The sequence below is a fragment of the Rhinolophus sinicus genome, chromosome 15 (assembly GCF_057876585.1).
Source record: "Rhinolophus sinicus isolate RSI-liver-muscle chromosome 15, RSI-T2T, whole genome shotgun sequence".
NCBI classification, from domain to species: domain Eukaryota; kingdom Metazoa; phylum Chordata; class Mammalia; order Chiroptera; family Rhinolophidae; genus Rhinolophus; species Rhinolophus sinicus.
The window spans coordinates 11,814,942-11,838,071 of NC_142515.1; the positions used below are offsets into that span (position 1 = coordinate 11,814,942).

Genomic DNA, 23,130 nt, shown 5'->3' on the forward strand with positions numbered 1-23,130 from the left:
CTGGGACCCCTCCTCGGGTGGGGGTGGGGTGGAATCTGTATAGCGCCAGCTGCTTCCTCTTTCCTCTCTCCCTTAGCTCCTCACTGTGGCCCCCACGAGAGTTACAGGTGGGAACACAGCCCCTTGCTCTCTGGGGCGCTTGAAGGGCTGGCTCAAGCAAAACAGTGTGGTTACTTTGTCCTGTGTCCCTCAGACGCTTCTCGGCCCCTCTCTCATCTCGCCTATTCCTACCCTCTGGTTTGAGGTCCTCTTCAGCTCCATTCCCTGTCGCATCCTCTCCCGGGGGTCATGGGGAACCCCTTTTGCCGTGGAGCTGAGGCCAGCCCGGCTGGGGACGGGCAGATGGAGGCCTCTCCTGAAGGTGCAGCCATGCTGTTCTGGCACCCAAGTCTTCAGGATGCGGGAGCACCCTAGTGGGGACCGGCACAGTCACACACCAGGGACACTTGGGCACGTCGAGTTGTGTAATTTGACTCAAGGTTCTCTCTTCTCTGGACTCCTTGAGTTGAATTTTCCATATAGATATATCGTCTAAATCTGGTATCCTGCATAGAATTTGAGGCAGGGTGTGGAGACGAATAACATTTATTTTCGACGTTTTCTTCCCTCCCATCTGTCCCCCACTGCCAGGCCCAGGCTCCCGTTGCCCTCACTGGCCACGTGGGGGCCGCCTGGCAGGTGGACATCCCAGTGGGACGTGATGACAGTCACGTGCCTTTCGAGTGGGCAGCACCTTTGCCTTTCCTCTGAATCCCTGGGTGCCACGCTGGCGCTCTGCTCACCCGACTTCTCCGCCCAAATTATTTTCCATTCTGAACTTGGAGGATAGTCTGGTACATTGGGGCCCAGCTGTTTCTCTGTAGCTAGTCTTTCCTGCTTCCTCACCTCCTATTGTGGAGGCCGGGTCCAGTGGTTTCTGTTTCAGGCAGTCTGTGGTTCATTTTGTATTTCTTCTGGGATCCTGGGGATTGAGTTTCAGCGAGCTCACCATACCTGGCGGCACTTCAGGTGTATACCCCTGACCTGTTGCACTGGGTGCTGTAACCTCCGCTGTCTTTGTGCCAGGGGTGTCTAATGTGATCCTGTGAGAAAGTGAGCCTGGGGGTGGGGGCTTTTAATCCCTTGACTAGGGAGTAGTGGGAAATTGTGTCATGCACCTGTGGCACTGGCCTGTTGACCCATGCCAGTGAAGGGCAGACCCTGCCTCTTCAACCCGGGGACCGAGCTGATGGGCACTGGCGCTGCCCACGTGGCTGGCCACAGTCGCAGGTTCAAGGTAATGAGGAGGTAGGTTTCCTCTGGACGGGGCAGTTCTGTCCAGTTCTGTAAGGTCAGTCTTCCAGAAGAGGTTCTCCCATGTGCCGTGAGTCATTCAGTACTGGCAAAGTGGCGGTTTTCAGTCACCTACCTGCGGATGGATGGTATCTCAAGAGGACGTGACTAATCTGTTCATTTGGGGTACGGTTATTTCAGAGAACTTCAGGCTGCACGTATAGGCTGTGGGTCATGATTGGTTGCTGTCCCAGAGTAAATGGGTAGAGATCGTGCCTTTAAGCCAGTTGAGGGGCGAGCATTAGAGGCACCGGGGAGTTTTGTCCAAGTCTGAAGGCCTGGGCCCCACCCCAGTAATGAGTCACTCAGAGCAGGATTGCTGAGAATCGAGTAAAGAGCTGGTCAGCAAGGTGCGAGACCAAGGCCGGGGCCAGCTGTGCCACGTAGGGTTGGATACCTTTGAGCCTAAGACTGCCTGGTTTTAGCACTGAAAGCCTTGTGTTCCAGGAAACCCGGGGCAGTTGGTCACCCTACATCCCTGAGCCTTGGTCTCTTTCTATATGAAGTAGATGGACAAAAGGTCCTTTCGTCTCTAATATTCTAACCTGAACCCCCTCCCCTCCTTGCCCAATAATTGAACCTGCTAAGCCCCTTTCACTCGTGACTCTAGGCCGGCTCCGCCTGGTGAGAGGTCATTGTGCGTGTGGGACATTAGGTGGACCATCCATCCATGGTCTACAGGATGAGTTCACCAAACCTCATGAGCCTGGTGTAGAGCTGGGGGTGGCACGAGGACGGCATCCTGAGGTTCCCTAGGAAACGGGAACAAAGACAACAAACCCTGCGGTGACAGGAACGAAGCGTGCTTCTGTTCTCCATCATGCTGGCAGGCAGGGACACCCCATGGCTTCACCAGCTTCAACCAGCAAGCGAGACCTGGTGCTCCAGTTCAAGGCCAGGAGAGGTGGGCAGGGACCTGGTAGAGGCCATGCCGGGCCCTTTTCTCTGAGCACCCTCAGAAGGGTGGTCCCAGGTGCTCCTGGGCTGGCCTTTTTAAGGTCTGGAGGGGACTGTGACTGGAACAAGCCAGATGTCACAGAGCAGAAGCATTGAAAGGGATATTTAAAGGAATAAAGGCTTTTAAAAAGATACCTGCCAGCTGCTTTTCCCCCCACGCTCCAGGAGGGGCTTTCTCCTGGCCCTGGAGCCCTCCTGGTCAGACTTCCATACTGCAAAGGCAGATGCTTGCCTGGCTGAGGTCCAGCGATGGGCCACTTGTTTCCCAGGCCACCAAAGACTGGGGCTTGCTGTGACTTGGTCAGGCTGCTTGGCCTATTATAACCAAAAACAGACCATCTGCCTTCCCTCCTGTAACGGTTTTCCAAATTTTGGGGGCCTTCTCCTCATGCTTCTCAGTTCTAGGATAAGAGACCCCAAGTGCAAGCCCCAAGTGCTAGAGGGAGGCCCTGTGGCCCAGGGAACTTGGCATTTCCCAAGGGTGCTTACACAGTTTTCTTTGGCTGTTCTGCGGTGTTTGGGTACCTAGCTTGGGGCCCGGCACCTGATCACCCTGGATTTTAAGCTCTGCAGAGGCCTATGGAGGGAATTTCCCAAACAAGCTGAGCACGAGTGTCGCTTCATTGGGGGTGGCAGACCCAGGTGTGGGGGTCCTTGGAGAGGTCCCAGCCAGGAACCCTGGTCCCAGCCTCTGCTTCTTTCTTCCAGGCAGGACTAGCCTCCCCTGAGAACTCGGAGCAGCTTATCATTGCGTTGGAGCCGGAGGCGGCCTCCATCTACTGCCGGAAGCTGCGACTGTACCAGATGATTGAATTGAGCAAGGCCGCGGTCAATGGGTACAGCTCCAGTGACACAGTAGGAGCTGGGTTTGCACAGGGTACCTCTGCTCTCTCTCTCCCCCCTCCCTGCTCTCTCCCCTCCTGCCCCCTGCATGTCTCTCAGCCTCTGATTATTTAAAGGCACTTTGTGCTGCAATGAAGAATCCAGATACTCCTGGAGAGGTTGGTGGTTGGTTCTAAGGACCTCTGAGCTCAGACCCCCTACCTGGCCCCTCGAAGGACCCCCATAAACTCAGCAGTGGGTACCCTAGTTCATCACCCCACCCACATGCCTTAGGAGGGGGCAGGGCACTTCTCTCCAAAAGCCTGAGGGGAACCTGAGAGCAGTTCTTGGCTTTGCATTTTACTAAGCTCTTACTCTTTCTTGTCTGTTAACTGATTCTTAATCTAATCCCATTTGCCTGTGATTAATTCTTCCATTAAGGCTGTTGGTTTATTACTGACTCACTCATTAGGGCGCCTCATGTGTGATGAGCTCATTACGTGTCTTAGTCATAAACCTGGCAAGAGTTTAAACCACAGATGAGAAGGGCTGACTTTTCCTGACTTGGATGACGTTCATTTAGCTGTGGGAAGGGGCACCTACCGAGGGAGGGACACCCAGGATGGGGATTTTAGGGAAATTTTTCTCATGTCTCGTATTTACCTGTATGCAAGTTGGCTACAATCTTGGTCTCCAGAACTGTTTTCCCCAGTATCCAGGGCTCTGTGGGTCTGTCTAGGGCCACGCAATTTGCAGACACCCTAGGTTAGGGTCAAATCCACCAACGTGAGTGAGCTTGGAAGCTAATCAGAGTGCTGTGGAGGTGGCGCTGTGCACAGCAGCTCTGGGCTCTGTCCCCAGTGAGGGCCTCGAGGGCAGAAAGCCACCCACCTCCCATGCCCACTCCCACCCTGCCCCGGAGGGCCCAAGCCGAGGACGGGGAGAGAGATGACCCGAGAACTGTCGCAGGTTGTTCCCCCCACAGCCTTGTCCCCAAGTTTTCCTTGGTCCCCATACCTGAGGCCCCAGGGCCCAGGCTCACCCTTACCGGGCACACATTGCTGGTACTGGGCCGTCTCCTCCGTGCCTCTCCTTCTCAGGCCACCGCTCTGTGCTTTCAACCCAAGATCGCAGAGTCTGAACCTCAGCCACAAGACGGGCACAAAGTTCACTTGTCACCGGGCTGCCGCCAGGGCTGTGTGTTAGCACCTCAGATCTGACTCACTCTGGAATTGATGGAAACAGGCTTCCCTTGAAATCTGAGGGCTTGATTTGCCTTTTTCTAGCCATGCTCGGCCTCCCCAGCGCGTGCTGAGCGAGGCTAGCCCACTGCTTAACAATCAAATGCACTGACGTTTTCAATACTCGGGATGACATTTATTTAAATTTCCATCTTCACTGTTTTCATTGGAAAAAAGAGGAATGACTGGGCTTTACAACCTACATGCTGGCTCTTATTCAGTTGTTCATAAAGAGAAATTCGTAAGACTGAGCTAATTCTAGTGTCGCTCTTCTTACAGCCTCCTAAGTGTGACACAGAGCGGGAAACTCTGGTTTTGAATACTTGCCTTCCCCGAGAGCTCAGTTTTTGGTCTCCTTTCCTTCCACATGTCTTTCTACCCCCACACTGCTACGTGCCTTGTCCTGTGCCTTGTGGACTTTGCTGTTGTCTCATGAGCTCAGAGGGGCTTTAGGGATTTTTAAATCCTCAAACTGTAGGCCAGCACCCCTCAGAGGCAGGGGTTCTGTCTCAGCCTTGCTTTGCAGTTAGAACTTCAGTCCCAGAAGGAGAGGGTGCTGTCTGGGGAGGCCTGGCAGAGCACTTAATCAGCAGTGCCGGGGATGGCGTTGATGCCCCGAGACACCCCCACCCCCCAGGTCACCCCCTGCCCCTGACGCTCCTTCATGATGGACGCCCAGTGGGCCCCATGGAGGAGAACGGAGCTGGCGTCTTCCCCTAACTCCACAGGGTTTGCTGTCGATATCTTCTTTTTTATGCCAAAAGGATTTAATGGGATCAGTAAAGGATACATTTTTCACACTGTTGGGCTTAATTTGCCTGAAAAGTGGGATAATTTTTTGAGAGCTCAGAACATGTTTTATTAGCTTCGCTTGGCCGTGTTTCTATGAACGCCATTTTGTTAGTCATCTAGGTTGTTTCAGAAAACCAAATGCCCACTATAGGATCTGTAATATAAATTCGTCTAGAGCCGATGCTGCGAACAGGAGAGAAGCCCTGAGTTTGGGGTTCCCTCCCAGACCTGCAGGCACTTTGTAATCGGGGGATGGCCTCTCCGCCATAAACCAGGGCCCGAGGAACTTAGAGCTGGCTGGGTGTTCACCATTCTAATCCCCAGAGACGGTGTTGTTTTGCAAACACTGCTCCTTGCTGAAAAAAGCTAAAGGGTCAAGGGTCCTTTATTGGATAAACAGCAAGAGATGGATTTGGAGGGCAATTCAAAGTTAGCAGCACCCACTTAGGGACTAAAATTGGTGGGTAGCAGGTTGTGGGGTGGGTGGACAGAGCCTTTACCCATAGAATCAGTGGTTGCTCCAAATCGGGCATGATCATCTGTTGGGTACCAGGTCTGACACTTGGTGTTTTACCTTCATTATCACCTACTGTGAGCCCGGGGTCATACAGGGTGCTGAAGACAAATGAGAGAACCAGTCCCTTCTCTGCCTGTGAGAAACCAAGTATCGCCAAGTATATTGCCAACTAGTACTATCTGCATTGAATGGATGAGGAAACTGAGGCCCAGAAGGATTAGTGATTTGCCCAAGTTTCCACCTCGGCTGTGCCCTACTGCTTCCCACGTAGCCTCTCACAGCAACTTCCCCATTTCTTAACATTCACATTCTGCTTTTTCAGACTTCACGGTAAATTGTTAAATCTCTGAGAGCATGAGGGTCCATGGTTGGAGTTAATTTCAGGATGCAAGACAGTATGGGAACAGCAAATACCTTAACCTCCCTGACTTGGTTTCCTCATCTTAAACTTAGGACAGTGTCCGCCTCACAGGGGTATGAAATACCCCACGCTGGGCACCACAGCCAGGTTGACACACAGTGTTCAGGAAAAGGGTGGGTGTGGAGCTGCCACCTTGTGGCCGAAGTGCCACCTTGTGGCTGAAGATCATATTGGCTTCAACAAGGTCAGGAAATGGCTCCTATCCAGTTTATCCAGGATCCAGATTAGGAAAACATACTCCACATTCCTTGTCTCAAAGTCCCTTGATGTGAAATTATTTAACTAAGCACACTGAAGGCTGCTTGGCAGACAGCTTCCTCGCTGGGACAGCAAAGCCAGGAAACTGGCCGCTTTTATTAACCCATTCCCCCCAAAATGTTGCTGGTGGAAGGGACGCTCATCCAGGTGAACTTTTTTTCAGCCTGGCCCAGGCCAAAGCTGCCACGCAGATGAATAGATGGAGGCGGGTGGAAAGAGCTTCTTGCTCTGGAAGAGCCGGCTTTGTAATTCCTGATGTTGTATTTGTATTTATGTAATCATTTTGATCGTGTTTCACTAAATGTTCTGTCCCTAAATTTCCTCATGCCGTCACTTCCGCTGACTTCAGATGACTGCCCGCTTTTTCATGCTTTCTCACCCGTCGTATTTTCTTTCTGTCGGCCACTAGCTAAGGAACACATACGGCGTAATCGGCAGAGTCGGACCTTTTTGGTGGAGAATGTCATAGGAGAGATCTGGTCCGAGCTGGAGGAAGGTAGCGTCCTTGAATGTCCTTTGGCCCTTGCTGGATTATTTTTTGTCTATGAGTTGCTGGCAAAAATGCATTTCTATCTGTTCCTTTTGCACTTTTGGAAAACGTTCAAAATCACTTGGTTTTAAAGACCACTCACCCTGGGGGAGCTCTCTTTGGAGCTGTAATTTTGCATGTTATAAAACCATACAGACTCTTCAGAAGAAAGGTAGGGATTGGAACTCACCAGTTCCAGAGTACGTCTTCTGTTAAATAGCAGGTCATTTTACGGCGCTTTTAACTTGGCAAGAAGTTATCCACTTGGACGTGCTGGGTATGCAGCAGCGTGTGACATGAATGCTTTAGTTTGAAAGATTCATGCATCTGTGTTCTTTGTCATTCATGCTAACCATCGCTCCTGGCAGACATGAGTAACTCTCTTTAGTCATGAGTAACTTTCTGTGCTGCTCATTAACACAATCATTGTACTAACGAGAAGTGTGGGTGGCGCTTAGCTGGGTATAGCAAGTCTCACCCACCAGCTTGTTTCAGGACAGGTAGACACGTGGTTTATGTAAAGGATGGCTGTTTTTGTACCAGGTGACAAGTATGTGGTTGTGGACAGTGGCGGTGGCACCGTAGACCTGACAGTCCATCAGATACGGTTACCGGAGGGACACCTCAAAGAACTGTATAAAGCAACAGGTGAGCCCCTGCGTGGCTGATGTTCTCCTACCTGATCCGTTTCACTCACTTCCGATTTCTCTCAGCATTTCATTCTCTGCATGCTACAAGCATGTGGGATTATAGGTGGGAGAGGGCACTGAGGCCTCTTTGAAATTTGAAAATGAAATGCAGTTAAGTGTTCTTTAAAACAAACCCCTGTAACTTGGGTTTCGGCATAATAAGTGAGCCTGTTTCAGATTCTGGCCAAGGGAATCTGCTTTTGAAAGTTCTGGAAGGATATGACTGAAACCTGATGCCACCTATGATATAGTGCTTTCTAGGGATGTCCCAGGATACCTGGACTTGGATCAAGATCGCCAAACCAGAGAACAGGGTCTTTTGCTTGGTGGGGGTGGGGTTCATGAGTAATTAGTGGCGCATGTCTTAGGATTTCTTGGGTGAGACTACCACGACGTTCCTACTTAGTTAATGTACTGATTTTATTTAAATGTAATTGATCTTAAACAGATTTTTGGCAAGTGATTTCTGTACGAAGTAAGTTTCTCCATGAGGAATGAGAAGACCCTAAGTAAAAACACAGCTGTGGTCTACTTGCTCAGGGAGGGTCCAAGTTTGTGCTTTGTGTTTCAGAGAAGTGCACAGGGCACGCTGTTTCTCAGACTTTGGATTCAGTTTCTCATGGTTTTTAAACATGGTGGGCACCCATTTTGTTCACCCAGGTGGACCCTATGGATCCCTAGGAGTAGATTATGAATTTGAAAAACTTCTGTGTAAAATATTCGGAGAGGATTTTATCGAACAATTCAAAATCAAGCGTCCCGCGGCCTGGGTTGACTTAATGATTGCGTTTGAGTCTCGCAAAAGGGCGGCCGCCCCGGACCGAACTAACCCGCTGAACATCACCCTACCCTTCTCCTTCATCGACTACTACAAGAAGTTCCGCGGGCACAGTGTGGAGCATGCCCTGAGGAAGAGCAAGTGAGTTGGCCTTGCCTCTGGCTCAGGATTCTGGGCTGGGGAGTAGAGAGAAACTGCTCCTCAGTGTCTGGTTGCCCTCAAGTGCACTTCTTATAGCAAAGACAGGACAAATGCTTGGTTTTTCCTTCTGTGTATAAGCTTGTTTTGTTTAAAAAATCATTGATTTCATAGCATCCTGCAGAGTGACAAACAAATTTTTTTTTCTTTCTTTTTTTTTTTTTTTTTTTTGCGGGGGCACGAGGGGAGTATCGTTAAGAATTCATGGATTATAAAAAGCACATTGGGTGTATTTTAAACCAGGGCATTATATCCTTCGTGATGCTCAAATTGTCCCATGTTGGTCGTATGGCTCCCGAGTCCCGTGGACTTGGCCTTTGGTCTCGAATGGCCTTAGCTTACTGGTCAGTGAATATGCTCCTGCCGCATCTTGCACATTGCCCGCCCAGATCGTCAGTCTTTCATTTCTCTAAGAAGCCCTGGTTCCTTTTAGTGCGACACAAAGTCGATTCGACTGCAGGTCTTCATGTCCTTGGAGCAGGGTCTTAACCGGCCTCTCACTGGTGGACATGCTCTCAGCCCCAGGTCCCCCTGCAGGGCACCGGCTTCAAGTTGCATCCCAAGCCCTGCCTACACAGTTCTGGGGCCTGCCAGCTCTTCTACTGTGGAGACTGGCCGCAGCCAGCCATTGGGTCACTCCGCACCAAACCACATTGTCCTTTGGCCTAAGCCACGGAAAGAATTCCTGGTCTGGGAGTCCTGGCAGCATGTGATTCTGGGAGGCAGCTGGTATGTGCGTTGCCTCAGGGACAAACATGCCATTGAGTGAGCCATTTTGAACTTAAGAACAAGTGGGGTACACACTGCAGTCAGAAAGTTTACAAAGTGTTTTTGCAGAGCTGGTATTCAACCTGATCTTTACAACAACCCCTATGAAGGAGGTAAGGCAAGTGGTATTGTCCTTGATTTGCAGGGGAGAAGCCCAGGGCTCAGAGAGACTAGGTCAACTTGCCTAAAGCCCAATAGCTACTAAGTGGTAGAGGCCAGACTAGAGCCCAGCTACCAGACTCCCTGTCCAGTGTTCTTTCTGGACATGCTGTTGCTTTGGGCATGTTGCTACTTTGACAGAGACCGTGAGTAGCACCGGTAGGATTAGGCTTCTCACTGCTATGGGATAGGTGTCCACAGGGCTGAAGTAGACACACCTGAGCACACAGGCCTGTAGTCTTACGTGGCAGCATGGTAGACGCATCGTATAAGCCTTTAATGGGCTCGAATCCAGCTACTATCAGCTCAAACGGCAGCCATCCAAAAGAGAGAGAAAGAGGTCCCTTTATCTCCTTGTCTTTTGCACTAGATATTGGCTTCCAGGGGAAGAATGGCCACAGCAAAAGGCAAAGAGAAACAGAAGAGGCTATGTCTTAGCTCTTGAGCTTTTAAGGATCCAGGTGCTGGCCAGTTAGGGTATTTCCAAGGACTTGAAAGCCCTTTCTGCCCCTTAGACATGACAGCTGTTCTGCCAGGGCTCAGGTCTTTGTGTCTCTGTCTGTGGGTATTGTTTATATACTCACCACTCGTCCCTTCCTGTACCATACCCCACAGTGTGGATTTTGTGAAGTGGTCCTCACAGGGGATGCTGAGGATGAGCCCGGATGCCATGAATGCCCTTTTTAAGCCGACCATCGACAGCATCATTGAGCATCTCCGTAAGTATCTGCCAGAGCTTGGCCACTCATGGGGGCAGAGCCAAGCATGGGGACTGACTTTTCCAGCATCACTGACCGTGCATGTGAAGTCAGGCTGGCAGGGGGGGCCAGGACCAGGAGTCACAGGCCAGGGCCCTGGCAGAGTGGCAGCACTGAGTATGTACAGGGGAGGTTCCTTGGCACAGGCTCCTGAAAGCAGCCGATGGCCCGTCCTCACCTGGGCTTTCCTTTTGGCTTCACAAGTCAGTGAGTGAGCTGGGAGCTCTGCAGCAATATTACCCTTGAGTGACAGGCCCTCGGCAATGTATAGTCTTCACTTTATCAGGAAAAATTAGGAACCACAACCATTCCTGGGGAGAACTGTTGTGTGAACCAAAGAAATCTCCCAACAAAAGGAGAAACAGAATCTGGCCGTGCAACTGTCTGCTGCCTCAGTGGTCCTCACCCAGGGACACACGGTAGACTCACCGGGGACCTTTTTCAGTATCCAGGCACCCACCACCCACCCCTCACCTACCAAATCACAGCCCCTAGTGGTGGGATGGGATTTTTATGAAAACCAAAGGATAATATTTCTAACAGCCTGCCTTGACTTACTTAACAGAACCACAGTGGTGAGTGTTAGGAGTATTCCTTTATGCAGAACAAATTACTACTTAAAATGATCACCATCTATCTGTGAAAATGGGTTTCTACTTAGCAATATCTTTGTTTTTTATTCCTGAGCATATTGGTGTGCGAACCCCCTTTCTTTAAAAGGCCAGCTACACAAAAATTCTGTTCAACTAAGCCTGTCCTCCAGTGGGCCCAGGGGGTTTTGTCCATTTCCCACATTTTCAGGCCACCCGCCCCCCCTTGGCTGCTGGCTTCGGTGACAGGACGTTGTCCCTCTCTCCTCCCTTTCAGGGGACCTGTTTCAGAAGCCCGAGGTGTCCACCGTCAAGTTCCTCTTCCTGGTGGGCGGCTTTGCGGAGGCGCCCCTCCTCCAGCAGGCGGTGCAGGCTGCCTTTGGCGACAAGTGCCGCATCATCATCCCTCAGGACGTGGGCCTCACCATCCTCAAGGGCGCCGTCCTCTTCGGCCTGGACCCCGCCGTCATCAAGGTGCGCAGGTCCCCGCTCACCTACGGGGTGGGGGTGTTGAACCGCTACGTGGAGGGCAAGCATCCACCCGAGAAGCTGCTGGTGAAGGATGGCACTCGCTGGTGCACCGATGTCTTTGACAAGTTCATCTCTGCCGACCAGTCCGTGGCCCTGGGTGAGCTGGTCAAGCGCAGCTACACCCCAGCCAAGCCCTCTCAGCTGGTCATTGTCATCAACATCTACAGCTCTGAGCGCGACAACGTGAGCTTCATCACTGACCCCGGGGTGAAGAAGTGCGGCACGCTCCGCCTGGATCTCACGGGGACCAGCGGCACCTCTGTGCCCGCCCGGAGGGAGATCCAGACCCTCATGCAGTTCGGGGACACCGAGATCAAGGCCACGGCCATCGACATAGCCACCTCGAGGAGTGTCAAGGTTGGGATCGACTTCTTAAATTACTAAGTGGACTTCCCTGACGCCTGCCCCCTTGGACTCAGCTCACCTGCATCCGCTGACCTCAACCCTGACTGTCCTTCCCCTGCCCTTGACCCTGCCATGACTCACCTGAATTTCAGCAGGGAAGATAGACCAGGGCTAGAATTAGGGAGTTTTGAGGGCACACTGGAGTCAGAAAAACTGTCGGGAAATGAAGATTGAGGTTTGGGAATAAGAAATTCAAGGATTTTAAAAGAGCAGCTGGCTTTCCTAGGTCCAAATGGTGAAACACCCACCCAGCAAGGGAATCTACATTTCCATAGTGATGGAGCGCGCTCTGAACACATCTCCGTCAGGTAGAACTTAAGATGCCCTATTGCTGTCCTTCTACATTCGCAATACTTTGAGCCAGGAGGAAATTCTTCATCTCTTTGAGGCTTTTCTTTTTACATGTTTTTGGATGGCAATCGATATAAAATGCCAGCCATCTGCAGTTAATTTCTTTTCCTCGTCATGTGATTAAAAGTGGAGATTTAGTGGGAACTTGGAGCGTTTTTAGCTGGTGGGAGAAGACTGCCTACACTGAGCACTATTTTAGGTTGTCATGATTTAAATTCCAAATAGGCTCAGTGAATAACTGTGGCCTTGGCTAATCCTCTAGGATCTGTGTGAGTGGGAGGGCTGCCATCTCAGTTTTTCGGGAGGTAAAAACTCTCTTTGATGGACATGGATATTAAAGAGCTACTGATATACCCCAAATCATATGCTGTGTAATTTTTGACATCAGAATGCCAAATCCTGATTTCTGAATTCATCAGTAATTCTGGTTCACCTTAGTAGGAACTGTGTGTGAGAAAATGAGGTTGCAGTTTGCCTTATTCACATGACCAAGCCCAGGAGTCTGCACTGGCCCCTCCCCTTGAAAAACATGCATGTTTTAAATGAACTCCTCCCTGCTCACCCTCGTCCCCTTACAAGTTTCGGCCATTTAGTCCTACATTTTGAAGGGAAAACATGGGTGATCCATGGGCAGAGAAGCTGTTCTATAAAATGTTTCATTAAAGCTTTCAGTTTTTAAAGCCTGTCCAAAAGGAATTCGTAGCTCTCTACTTGGTCAATTAAGCCAGATTTTCAAAGCAGACCTGTGGCTCGCCCACAGGAGGGCCCTTGCTAAGACAGGTCCTGGATCCTGTCCGTTTTACGAACTGAAGTCAAGTCTTGGAGAAGAGGACCAGGATCTACAATGTGTAGTAAACAGCACAGGTGACCGTGGTTCAGCTGAAAGTCCTAGTTGAGGTTTTGTCTGAAGCTGAGAGCAGACCCGAGCTTGCGGCCTCTGGTCCTCCCGTTGGGCTCCCTTAGGGAGCCGGTTTACATGAAGAACGACGGTCGCACACTCACCCTCTTGTGAGTGGGGCTGGGGCCCCACCTGGCTTGGGGTTGGCACTTTAAACCCTCACAGGAAAGCCACCCTAAGAAAAGGACTGACTGAGGAACCAACTGGTTGGGTCTGTGTTCTCGCCTTCCTTCCACACTTGCAAAGCCAGTTTTCTCCAACATACTGGAAACAACTGAGGAAAAAGAATCAAGAATCTGACTTACAGCCTGTCTGATCTGTTCAAAGCTGTCTTTTCCACCTGCTGGAGTTCATTCCAATTTTAAACCAGTGGAGGTCTGCATAATGAGCGAAGGGAGAATGAGCGAACTAACTCCGAGTGCAGGTTGGATTCACAAACCCCATTGTCACAGCCAATGTGCAGATTTTAAATAGCATTTCCAGTTTCGTTCTAACATGTCTGCTATTTCACCTCGCCTGCTGCCGAATTACCTACTAGAATGTGAAACACAACAACCTACAGACCTAGAGGACACTGGTCACATATAACTTAGTCACAGGATTTCTCATCCAGGCACAAAGGTGTGTTTGTTAGGGTTCTCTTGCTGCCTGCTCTGCTTCAAAGCTACACGTTCTGGGTCTTTCTTTGGTGTTGCCAGCCATACTCTCTCTACTAATAAGACTTCTCAATTTAGTTATAATATAATTTTATGTACATACAATATTAGAATATTGTACAGAATCTTTATTTCTACAATGTGCTTTTCTTGTTAAAAAAATAGAAAGGAAAATGCTCTTTGAATTTTGTTGGTGACATAGCTGCCTTTAATTTTCCACGGTTTCCTTTCTTAACTATGCTTACTAATCGATGTGTACCAACACTAAGCCATGGACTATATATGCAAGACTGAGCAATAGACAGAGGTGCCTAAGGTCAGAATACTCTGAACACATAGACCACCTGGATCAGTGGCTTCATCAGACCTTTCTACACACACATCCTTCCCAAAGGTTCACAGTTTATATTTAAAGGAGCATAATAATGTATCGATTCTCCTGTCCAGTTGTTGAGAGCTGAATGTCCTGGTTCTGTAAGCATTGTGATTGTGCAGAAAAACCTACAAAAACTCTTTGCATCCCTGCAAGGTTGTCAGCCTTTCCTTGTGGGCAAAGCAGTCACTCTGAGGGCCAAGTGTGGTCCACCGTGTGTGATGTTTTCAGTATCCCAGGGTCAAAGGAGGGAATCAGATGGTGCACAGACCCAGCTTTTCTATTGGGTTAGGTGTAAGTGTGGGTAGTAAAAGTCAAGTCCTTCTTTTGGGGCTAATGTAAGGCCTTTCCCACCTTGCATTAAGAATGTCTCCTTGTCTACTATTTCTCTTAAAATGAGCTGGTTGAAATCTGTACTGTTCGCAAACAGATGACGGTGGGGGATGAGGGGGGGCGGTGGTAATTTTACTGGACTTTCTTCTAGCCCCAGAGATACAGCCCTAATAGTCGAACTCCTTTTAAAGAGATTTTGATGGATCCCCCAAATCCTTCCCTCCCTTCCTCCCCCCCCCCCCCCGCTATGGAAATATTCTAGAATACGAGCACTGGATGAGTACACTTGGACACATTTTCTAATCTTAGAAAGTTCCTAAAAGGCCTGTTGTCTTGACATATTACTCAGTTGTCCCCAGCTTATTATCTGATGTTCATGTTTCTTGGAAGCAGAACTGTCAAAGGATTTCCTATGTAACTGCCCTTTCTGTGCATGGCAGACATTAATAAGGGCTGAATGCCGGCCCAGTTACAGACAGTCAAGAGATGGGAAAGAAGAGACATAAGCATTTGTGTAGAGTGAAGGCTAACACGAGTCCAGATTACAGATCCCGCCTTACCCCTAGAACGTTATTTAGATCAAGTTTAGCTTTTAGAGTCCAAGTCTGGTTAATTGCCAGGGTGGCAAAGAATCGCATGCACCAATATAAACAGGAGTCAAAATGCATTATTAGTCGATGATCGAACTTCACGTTGTAGAGATTAAATAGCTGTGATTAAGCTGCATATTTATGCTGGGAAATGGCTGAAATGGATGACTAGTATAAAAGTTCTTGGCCACAATGTCACACCTCTCATCTGCTTGGAATATGGAACTATATTCTAAAATGGGTCTTGTTCACGACAAGATAAATTCAGACTTCACAGAACTTTGCAGCAGTTCACAACTTGACAAGATTGTATCTGCAAATTCTGTCTTCACAGATGTCTAATAAAGTAAAACTCTGGATCTCATGTGGCCCAGATAGTTTTTTGGGTTTTTTTTCCACTCTGAATTTGTAAATGGAATTTTAGGTACTGGCATATCATTACTGACCTCCCCCTCCTCCCCATCTCAGGTGGAGATAGATTTTTCAGGTCCTTTCCTAGGTGTTGCAAGCTTCAGGAACTTTCATCCCAACAAGACCAGCCCCTTTGTTCTTTGGGAAGGAAAGTTTCATTGATGTTCTTGAGCCCCCTTTCCCTCGAAGCTGGATGCAAGTGGTCTAGCCAAAGGGAAGGCAGCTAAGCCTGGTGGGCCAGACAACTCCATTGCACCCAAATGAAGGTCATTTAAAAAAAAAAAAAAAAAGCACCAGGCCTGGGACTGGCGCCTTGCCCTGGCATCTTAGTGGGCACACTAAGCTGGCTGCCTTTAGGTCTGGGTCACTCTCTAGAGTTGGCTCTGGAAGCTTCCAGATAGTGTGAGGTGGGGTCCTGGGACCCTGAGGGAGGTGTAAATGGGCTCTTCCTAAGTGGGTAGCTACATCGGCCTTCATCTGAAGTTCATTTCCCAGGAGAGCTGAAGTAGGGAATGCTGGGAGGTGCAGTTAACAAACAGCAGTCAGGCCTTCTCTCCTTCTCTGTACAGGGAGTGGCTGGGACTAAGTCTGTAAAGGCCACTCATTCCCTCTGGTTTCCATCCAATGAGAAGACAGCTTAGGACCCCCTTGGACTCCATAAGATGAGGCTGGTTATAAAGGAGTATGGCTCCATTTCCCGGTATCACTTCCTTCATTTTGGTGCACTGCCGTTTTTTTCTGCCCTGTTACCTGTCCGGGCCATCTGTAAATCCTCCTTAACTAAGGGCCGGAGTGGGAGAAGGCCAAGGGAAGCACCTGTATCTGCCCGCTCGCCTCTCCCAGGCTGCTGCCAGCACCCCGCTGGTCACTGACTTTTGGCCCCCGTCTGGGGACAAGGGAGGCAGGCCCGTTCTCGCCCACCCTCTTCCTCCCACCAGGGCTTCCGGTCCCCAACCCAGGCCGCCCCAGCGTCATCACTAAAAGGCGGCTTTGACCTAGACCCCTTCGCATGCCCCTCCTCCCAATTCCAAAACTTAAGAGGGCCCCAGCTCGGGGAGACCATGAATGGAGAACAGCTTTGGAAACCAAGTATTTGTTGGGCGACTCTTGAGAGGGGCGCAGGGGTAAGCCCCACCACATTCACTCGTGTTCGCCAACTCCCTGGCCGCGGGCCTCAGCTCAGGGTGGGGCGGCCGGATGGTGAGGGAGGGGGAGGGGCAGGCTGACAGCCGACCCCGCCCCCCTCCCACGCGGGATGAGCGCACAAAGGCCGGGAGGCGGGGAGGCCCGGCCTGAGCAAGGCGCCCCGCTGGGCGGCGATCCAGGCGAGCTCAGGTGAGCGACTAGGGAGAGAGTGGAGGTGGAGGGGGTGGAAGGCCGTATTCCCGCCCCTCCAGGTCCCGGCTCACCTTGTCTCCACGTCCCTCCCTTCTGCCTCCTCCAGGAGGGTCTCGGGGCGGGGTCCTCAGCTGCCCCGCCCCCATCATCTGCGCCCCGCACCGACCCCTCCTTAACGCCCTATTTTTGGCAACAAAATCCTGCCGCTCAGAGTTTAGAGGCGGTGGGTTCCTTCCTCCTTGGACGCAACAACACTCAAACAAGCTATTTAACCTCTCTATGCCCTTTCCCCCTCATCTGTAAAATGGGGACTCCAATAGGAACTAAGCCTTAGGATGGTTGCCAGGATTTAGTAAGAATGCAGTCCCACATTCAGCCTGTCCTGGTAGCAAGCTCTAAAAATGTTTGAACTGTTTTAAAAATGCCCATCATTGCTGACAAAACTTAATTATGGCCCTCTCCTCCCACTCCCTGAGGCCATTTGCCCTGGCAGGAGGGCATCACTTTTAAGAGATGAGCTGGCTTTGCAGAGTAGGACCTGGAAGCATCAACAGATGTGAGATGCTGGCGTGGCCCATGCAGGGGAACCATCCCGGAAAAGGGAATGGGTCTGGCTCTGGAGACAGCATCCTCATAAACTCCTGCGGCAGTGGTCCCCCCATCACCCTCTGCTCACCCGCGTTGGACTCCATGCCAGCCTTTTGGGACTTCTGACCCTTTCCATCCAGAATGTACTCTTAATTCTCTTTTATGGGGCTGTCCTGACCCTTGCAGGATGTTGAGAAGCATCATTGGCCTCTACTCACTGGATACCAGTGCCAGTGGCACCCATTCCTCAGTTGTAACAACCCAAAATGTTTTCAGACACTGCCAGATATCCTGGGGTGGGGTGGAGGGGTGGGGGGGCTGGTGGGCAGCAAAAATCACCACTGTGACCTGATTCCTCCTGGATAAAGAAAAGCTCTGGTTTAAGGATACCTCATCTCTCCCCTCCCCCAAGACTCATGAGTCTTATTTACATGGAAGCTCCTGGGTCTTGCTCATCTTTTTATTCCTAACCTCTGTATTTCTAACCTCTGTCACAGTTGGTGGTCATAGTGTGTACACAGTTCATGAGGGATGCAAGGAAGGATGGAAGGTTGGGGGTGGGGGTGGGAGGAGGCCCTCAGGGAAGGGCGAGGCTGGTGGGTGGTGATTTGTATACCTGTTACCTAAGTTCATGTAAGAGGTGCAGGCTGCTTGGTATCAGGTCATTGGTTTTATACCTGAAGCCAGCAACATCTCCTGGTTTTGTGTAAGATGGTGGCGCTGCGTCTCCATCCCAGCCCCTGACAAGGTCACTGCACTCCCAAGGGCTCTAGCATACTCGAGGTGAGTTCTTGAGGCAGGGACATTTGATGGGACTGTTTCATTCCTGCTTCCCTTTTTTAGCAGAGAGCAAAATCATGGAGTCTTCTAAGACCTTCATGAGACAGCTGCCAGTCACACCAGGCTACAGTGGTAAGTGGTGACGTGCCCTGCAGACACGCCTGGCAGGAAAGCCATGGTCCCAGCCACTGTCCGTGCTTTGGCCCACTGTTAATGTCTGTGCTTTGGCCTACTGCTAGTGCCTGAGCCAGTACAGGCACTAACTTTTAAGAGCACCCCATTGCTGAAGATGGCTGATAACGATTCTGATAAATAGAGAGATATAACTTAGGTCAAATCTCCCAGGACATGGCCTGGTATGCAGAAAGCACTTAATGTCCATCAAATGCATTTGGACCAGGAGAGACACAATGAATGGGGATAGACACAACGAATAAGCTCAAAGCCGTGTCCTTCTCCCCGAGTTTGGCTTTCTCAAGCTGTGCAATAGAAATGTTCTTGTGGTTCCATCCCTTCTTGTGTTCCCATTCCTTCTTGTGTTCCCCCAACCGAGGGTGACAAACTACGCTGGTTTACCTGGAATTAGCACTGAAAGTCCTATGTCCCAGGAAATGCCTTTGTCCTTGGCACCTGGACAATTGGTCACCCAACTAAATGCTTCTGGGTTACTGAGAACTTATTAAGTCATATCCCTGTGACAAATCCAGTGATCCCTGTAGGCCCTCAGCTCTCACATACAGGTGATCTTAGGAGGAGAGATGCAGGGGGAATACCCCAAAGCTGCCCAGCCTCACACCCTGGTCCTGGTCCATTAAGAAAACACACTTTGGGCTCGAACAAACTGAGGTTCCAGTCTCTGCTCAGCCATTGTCTGTGTGATTGTAAGTAAGGTACTTACCTCTCTATGGTAAGTAAAAATTTCTATAGAATGGGTATATTAGTTTCCTAGGGCTGCAGCTTAAACCAACAGACACGTGTTCTGTTGCTCTCTCGGAGGCTCCTTCCTTGCCACTTCCAACTTCTGGTGGCCGTGGCGTTCCTTGGCTTGTGGCAGCATCACTGCCATCTCTGCTACCATCTTCATGTGCCCTTCTGCCCTGTTTCTCTGTGTCTGTGTGTCTCAAACCTCCCTCTCTTTTCGCTTTATAAAAACACCAGGCATTGGATTTAGGGCCACCCTCAATCCAGGATGATTGTATTTCTAGATCCTTAATTATATCTGCAAAGATCCTATTTCCAGGGAAGGTCACAGTCACAGAGGTCAGGGGTTAGAACTTGGACATACGTAGTTGGGGGACACAGTTCAACCAACTGCCTTGGGGTAATAATGGACTTATAAGATTGTTGTACAGGATTGATGGAGCCAGCATACATCACCTATTTAAAATATCTTGGTGCTCAGCAAGAGTCAATAAAGGTGGCTTGTATTCCTCTGTGTGTGCCTCTATACAATTATAAAATCTGTGCTGGTCAGAGTAGGCCCTGATGGAGGAGAAACCACTGTGGCAAGGCCCCTGGGTTTCTACGGTGGTCTCCCCCATGACATTAGGGTATCTTTTAATTGCCCAGGGATTGGGGAGATTTAATGGTGGGTGCAAGACTTTAAGTTCAGTCTCTTGTGATTAGAATCTTCCACAGGGGGCATCTGGCAGGGTGCAGGGGGTGTCGGTTGCTGCCTTCAACTCTGAAGCCAGGTTTTCCTTACCTAGGGACAAAGGCAAAAATGTTGGACTTCAGTCATGAGAGTTACTTATTTATTTATTTTACAGTTTCAAACCAAGTTCTTAACCAGTTTTCCCTCATTGTTCTTTTTTAAAAATGGTTTTATTGTGACAATATTGTAGTACATAGGATTCAGCGTCCAGTTTAAATAAATAGTCGTGTTTAACCATACTAATTGTAATGATTATATGTTATTTTGTGGGAAATGATGAAAAATTGTTCTAGGGGTGGGTCTTGCAGATAATGAATTTACCTTTTTGTGTAATAGGTCTCTGCTTTTAATAAGCCTGCAATTTTCCGATGGTCCCAACAAGAAAGATCCCAAATTGCATTTGGGAAGTGTCAAGGAAAATAAGCTTTCTCTCTAAAAAGGCGAATAATTTCAATTACTCCTCAGACTATCATTTCAGCCCATTACATGCTTTCCCCGTTTGCCATTCAGGCTGACATCACGAGCTTTGCTATCACAGAATATTACTGTCGTCGCCTTTGTTGAAATGGGCCTTCCCTCCCCGGCGCCAAGGTCATTCGTTGTGGCCTTGGGAGGGCCCAGTCACAGTGGGAACAGCAGCACTGCTTGTATTAATGGCCTTTGGAAAAATGCAGCGTTGTTGGCCAAGGAAGAAATACCAAGTGGTGGGCTGAAAATCTGCGGCGTTTGGGCCGAGGTTCTGAATCCTTGCTGAAGGCTGTGGTTTCCGTGGGCTCTTGCAGGCTTCATCCCGTACCTCAGCTGCCAGGGTACCTCCAGCGAGGATGACATGTCCCAATGTCTGAAAACCTTTCAGGAGAAAACACAGCGATATAAAGACCAGCTGGAGGAATTTCACTGTTCGGTGGCTGCTGCCGAGAGACTGAAGCCTGTCAGCTCCGAGAAGGCTGTCCTGCGGGCCCTGCACGAGTACTACCAGCAGTACCACCCCTTGAGTCTGGGTATCAGCCCCCAGAAACCAGCCCCTTTCTGCCTCAGGCCCATGGGCAGGGCCTGGCAGGCCCACGGAGTTGCACATTCATCATAGAACTGAGCACAGTTCCAAATCCCCAGGTGGCAGTGAAAATGGAAAAGCTCAGTTTCTTCATACGAGAAACAAACATTTCCAGGGGGAGAAGTACAGGTTAGGGGAGAGGGTGTTGGGAACAAAGAGCCCCTGGGCAAGTCTCACCATAAACATTCAGGCAGCTGCCGTCTCTGCTCTTTAGTTGCTTCCTTTGTGTCAGGCACCATTATTTCATTAACCACTCACAACAATCCTGTGAGGTCAATGCTATCATTCCCATTTTAGAGATGGGGGACGTGAGGCTTCAAGAGGTAGTGTCCCTTGTCCAAGGTCAGACCTGGGTTTGAACCCAGCTCTTCCAGGTACTAGCTGGGTGGAAGGGGTTTTGCACTGAATAACAACCACAAAAACAACTGATGATGTGATTATATAATGTTAATAATCACAACGGTGGTTTGCCATGACCACTTTTCAGGTTTAAAGGCCTATAGGAAAAGTAATGGACTGATTGCCATTGTTATTATTCTTATAATTGTTTGGGGCCTTTTAAGAACATGTATCTTGTGCTTTAAAATTTTCCAAGACATTACAAAGAACATCTGTCTAAGAGTTTGGGATTGAGCCTAGCTCTTTGCCTATTTGCTGTGTGACCTAGGGCTACTTGTTTCCTCTCTCTGGGCTCCAGTTACTTCATCCAGGGCAGGGCAGGATGGACTAGATACTATCTAAGGTGCTTTCCAGCTCCTAGGTTACTGGACTCAGAGGCCTAATTAGATTCTTACAACAACGGGAGAAGGCATATGTAATCTTTCATCTCATGAATGTGAAATTGCCCAAGGTCAGCCAGCCAGCCAGCCAGAGTCACTCATGACCTGCAGGCAGGTTGCTGGTGCTGAGTCTGACCTGGATGTTTCTCGATTCCCTTGTAAAAACTGTTAAAGAGCCATGACTGAAGTTTTTAATCTGAGAAAGGAGCAGGATCTGTTTAAGAGCGAGGACTTGGGAATCAGACGGATGTGGGTTTGAATCTCGATGCTACCACTTCCTTGCTATGTGACCTTGGCCAAGTCTTAACCTCCTTGAGTTCTCTCAGTCTCCTCCATAAAGCGGAGGTGATAAAGGCACCAACTTCTTACGGGTTGCGAGAGAATAAAATGAGAGGCTATATGTCAAGCCCCTACCACGGTGCCTGGCATGAGAATCAACCAGCCTGAGGGTATCTGGAGACCTAGGCATTCACCATGTTCACTGTTGGGGCGGCAGCTACCTTGGGAGCACTGCCCCTGGTGTGGCTTCTCAAATCCCTCAGGAAGCATGGTGTTTCTTTACAGAATGCAAATACATCAAGAAGCCCCTCCAGGAGCCCCCGATCCCTGGCTGGGCAGGCTACCTTCCGAGAGCCAGGGTCACGGAGTTAGGCTGTGCCACACGGTACACTGTCATGGCCAGGAACTGCTACAGGGACTTCCTGGACATCGTGGAGCAGGCAAAGAGAGCGCACCTGAAGCCGTATGAGGAGTAAGTCTGGCCCGGGCGTAACCACAGGTAACGAGGGAAAGCGCAGATCTTGGGCCACCGGTACCCAGCCCAGCACTGGGACTATTTTTGTGTCTGATTTGTTTTACATGGGGCCTTGTTTGTAGTTGCAGGGCCTTCCACATCCACAGCCACTCTCCGTTCCCCACCCATGCCCAGCATTCTCTGGAAGTCCTGCTTTGCAGGGAGAGGCTGGGAGTAAAAACCAATAGGGCCGCCCATCCTGGCAGCAACCTAAGGCCTGAGGGAGGGAGATAGTAGGGCGCTGCCTAGGGTGGCTTTTGTGGCCTCAGTTTTCCCTTCTGTAAAGTGGAGATGATGAGAAATAAACGTCCCGTGCTCATACAGAACCTGCACAGGTTATTATTATTTTTATTATCAATAAAAGGAATGACTTTTGTTCTTACTTCAGAATATATGGAGTTAGGTCTACGCAACCTCCTTCTCCTCCAATGGTTTTGCAGCATGAAGAGCTGCTGCCAAAGTGTCTGAACTGCACTAATCCAGGTAAGGGAGGGCTCTTCCTTCCCTTTCTACTATTTGTAAAGAGGGGATGAAATGTTTGCAGTGGCCTCTCTGCTTAGCTGGGCCACCTGCCTGCAAGTCGTGGGGATGGTTTCTCTTCCAGGTGGTAGCTGTCCTGCCCTCAGAAGACCCCTGACAGAGGACCCTGGACCTCCGGGGATGTGTGGCTGTACTCAGAGGCCAAGTATGTCATGTAATGGGAAGATTTATCTGGAGCCACTGTCCTCAGCCAAGGCTAGAAGTGGAGAGCCTCCCAAGGAGAGGTGAACTTTCGGAGGGGCTCAAA

General features: G+C 49.9%; 2 protein-coding genes across 7 annotated transcripts in view; both read left to right on the forward strand.

Annotated features, from left to right (window-relative positions):
- HSPA12A (heat shock protein family A (Hsp70) member 12A) overlaps positions 1-15,310 on the forward strand; it is a 143,743-nt gene extending 128,433 nt beyond the window's left edge. For 4 of the 6 annotated variants that reach the window (XM_019725245.3, XM_019725244.3, XM_019725246.3 and 1 more), the window contains 6 exons: positions 2,998-3,166; positions 6,750-6,836; positions 7,413-7,517; positions 8,219-8,477; positions 10,077-10,180; positions 11,087-15,310. In XM_019725245.3, coding sequence (XP_019580804.3) covers positions 2,998-3,166; positions 6,750-6,836; positions 7,413-7,517; positions 8,219-8,477; positions 10,077-10,180; positions 11,087-11,724 — 1,362 coding nt within the window. In that variant the 3' untranslated portion in view covers positions 11,725-15,310. The remainder of the gene's footprint in view (positions 1-2,997; positions 3,167-6,749; positions 6,837-7,412; positions 7,518-8,218; positions 8,478-10,076; positions 10,181-11,086) is intronic. The other 2 variants (XM_074338990.2, XM_074338991.2) reach the window with 1 other exon arrangement.
- A 154-nt stretch (positions 15,311-15,464) lies between these two features.
- SPMIP5 (sperm microtubule inner protein 5) lies at positions 15,465-22,722 on the forward strand. The gene is made up of 3 exons (XM_088791842.1): positions 15,465-18,195; positions 20,500-20,718; positions 22,115-22,722. Exons 1-3 carry the CDS (start codon positions 18,093-18,095, stop codon positions 22,303-22,305), a joined length of 513 nt encoding a protein of 170 aa, XP_088647968.1. The 5' UTR covers positions 15,465-18,092; the 3' UTR covers positions 22,306-22,722.
- Positions 22,723-23,130: the final 408 nt, after the last annotated feature.

Coding starts and splice junctions, on each gene's coding strand:
- SPMIP5 (XM_088791842.1), top strand. CDS start 18,093: ATGGGACTGTTTCATTCCTGCTTCCCTTTTTTAGCAGAGAGCAAAATC. Junction 18,196..20,499: donor AGTCACACCAGGCTACAGTG/GTAAGTGGTGAC, acceptor GGGCTCTTGCAG/GCTTCATCCCGTACCTCAGC. Junction 20,719..22,114: donor GTACCACCCCTTGAGTCTGG/GTATCAGCCCCC, acceptor GTTTCTTTACAG/AATGCAAATACATCAAGAAG.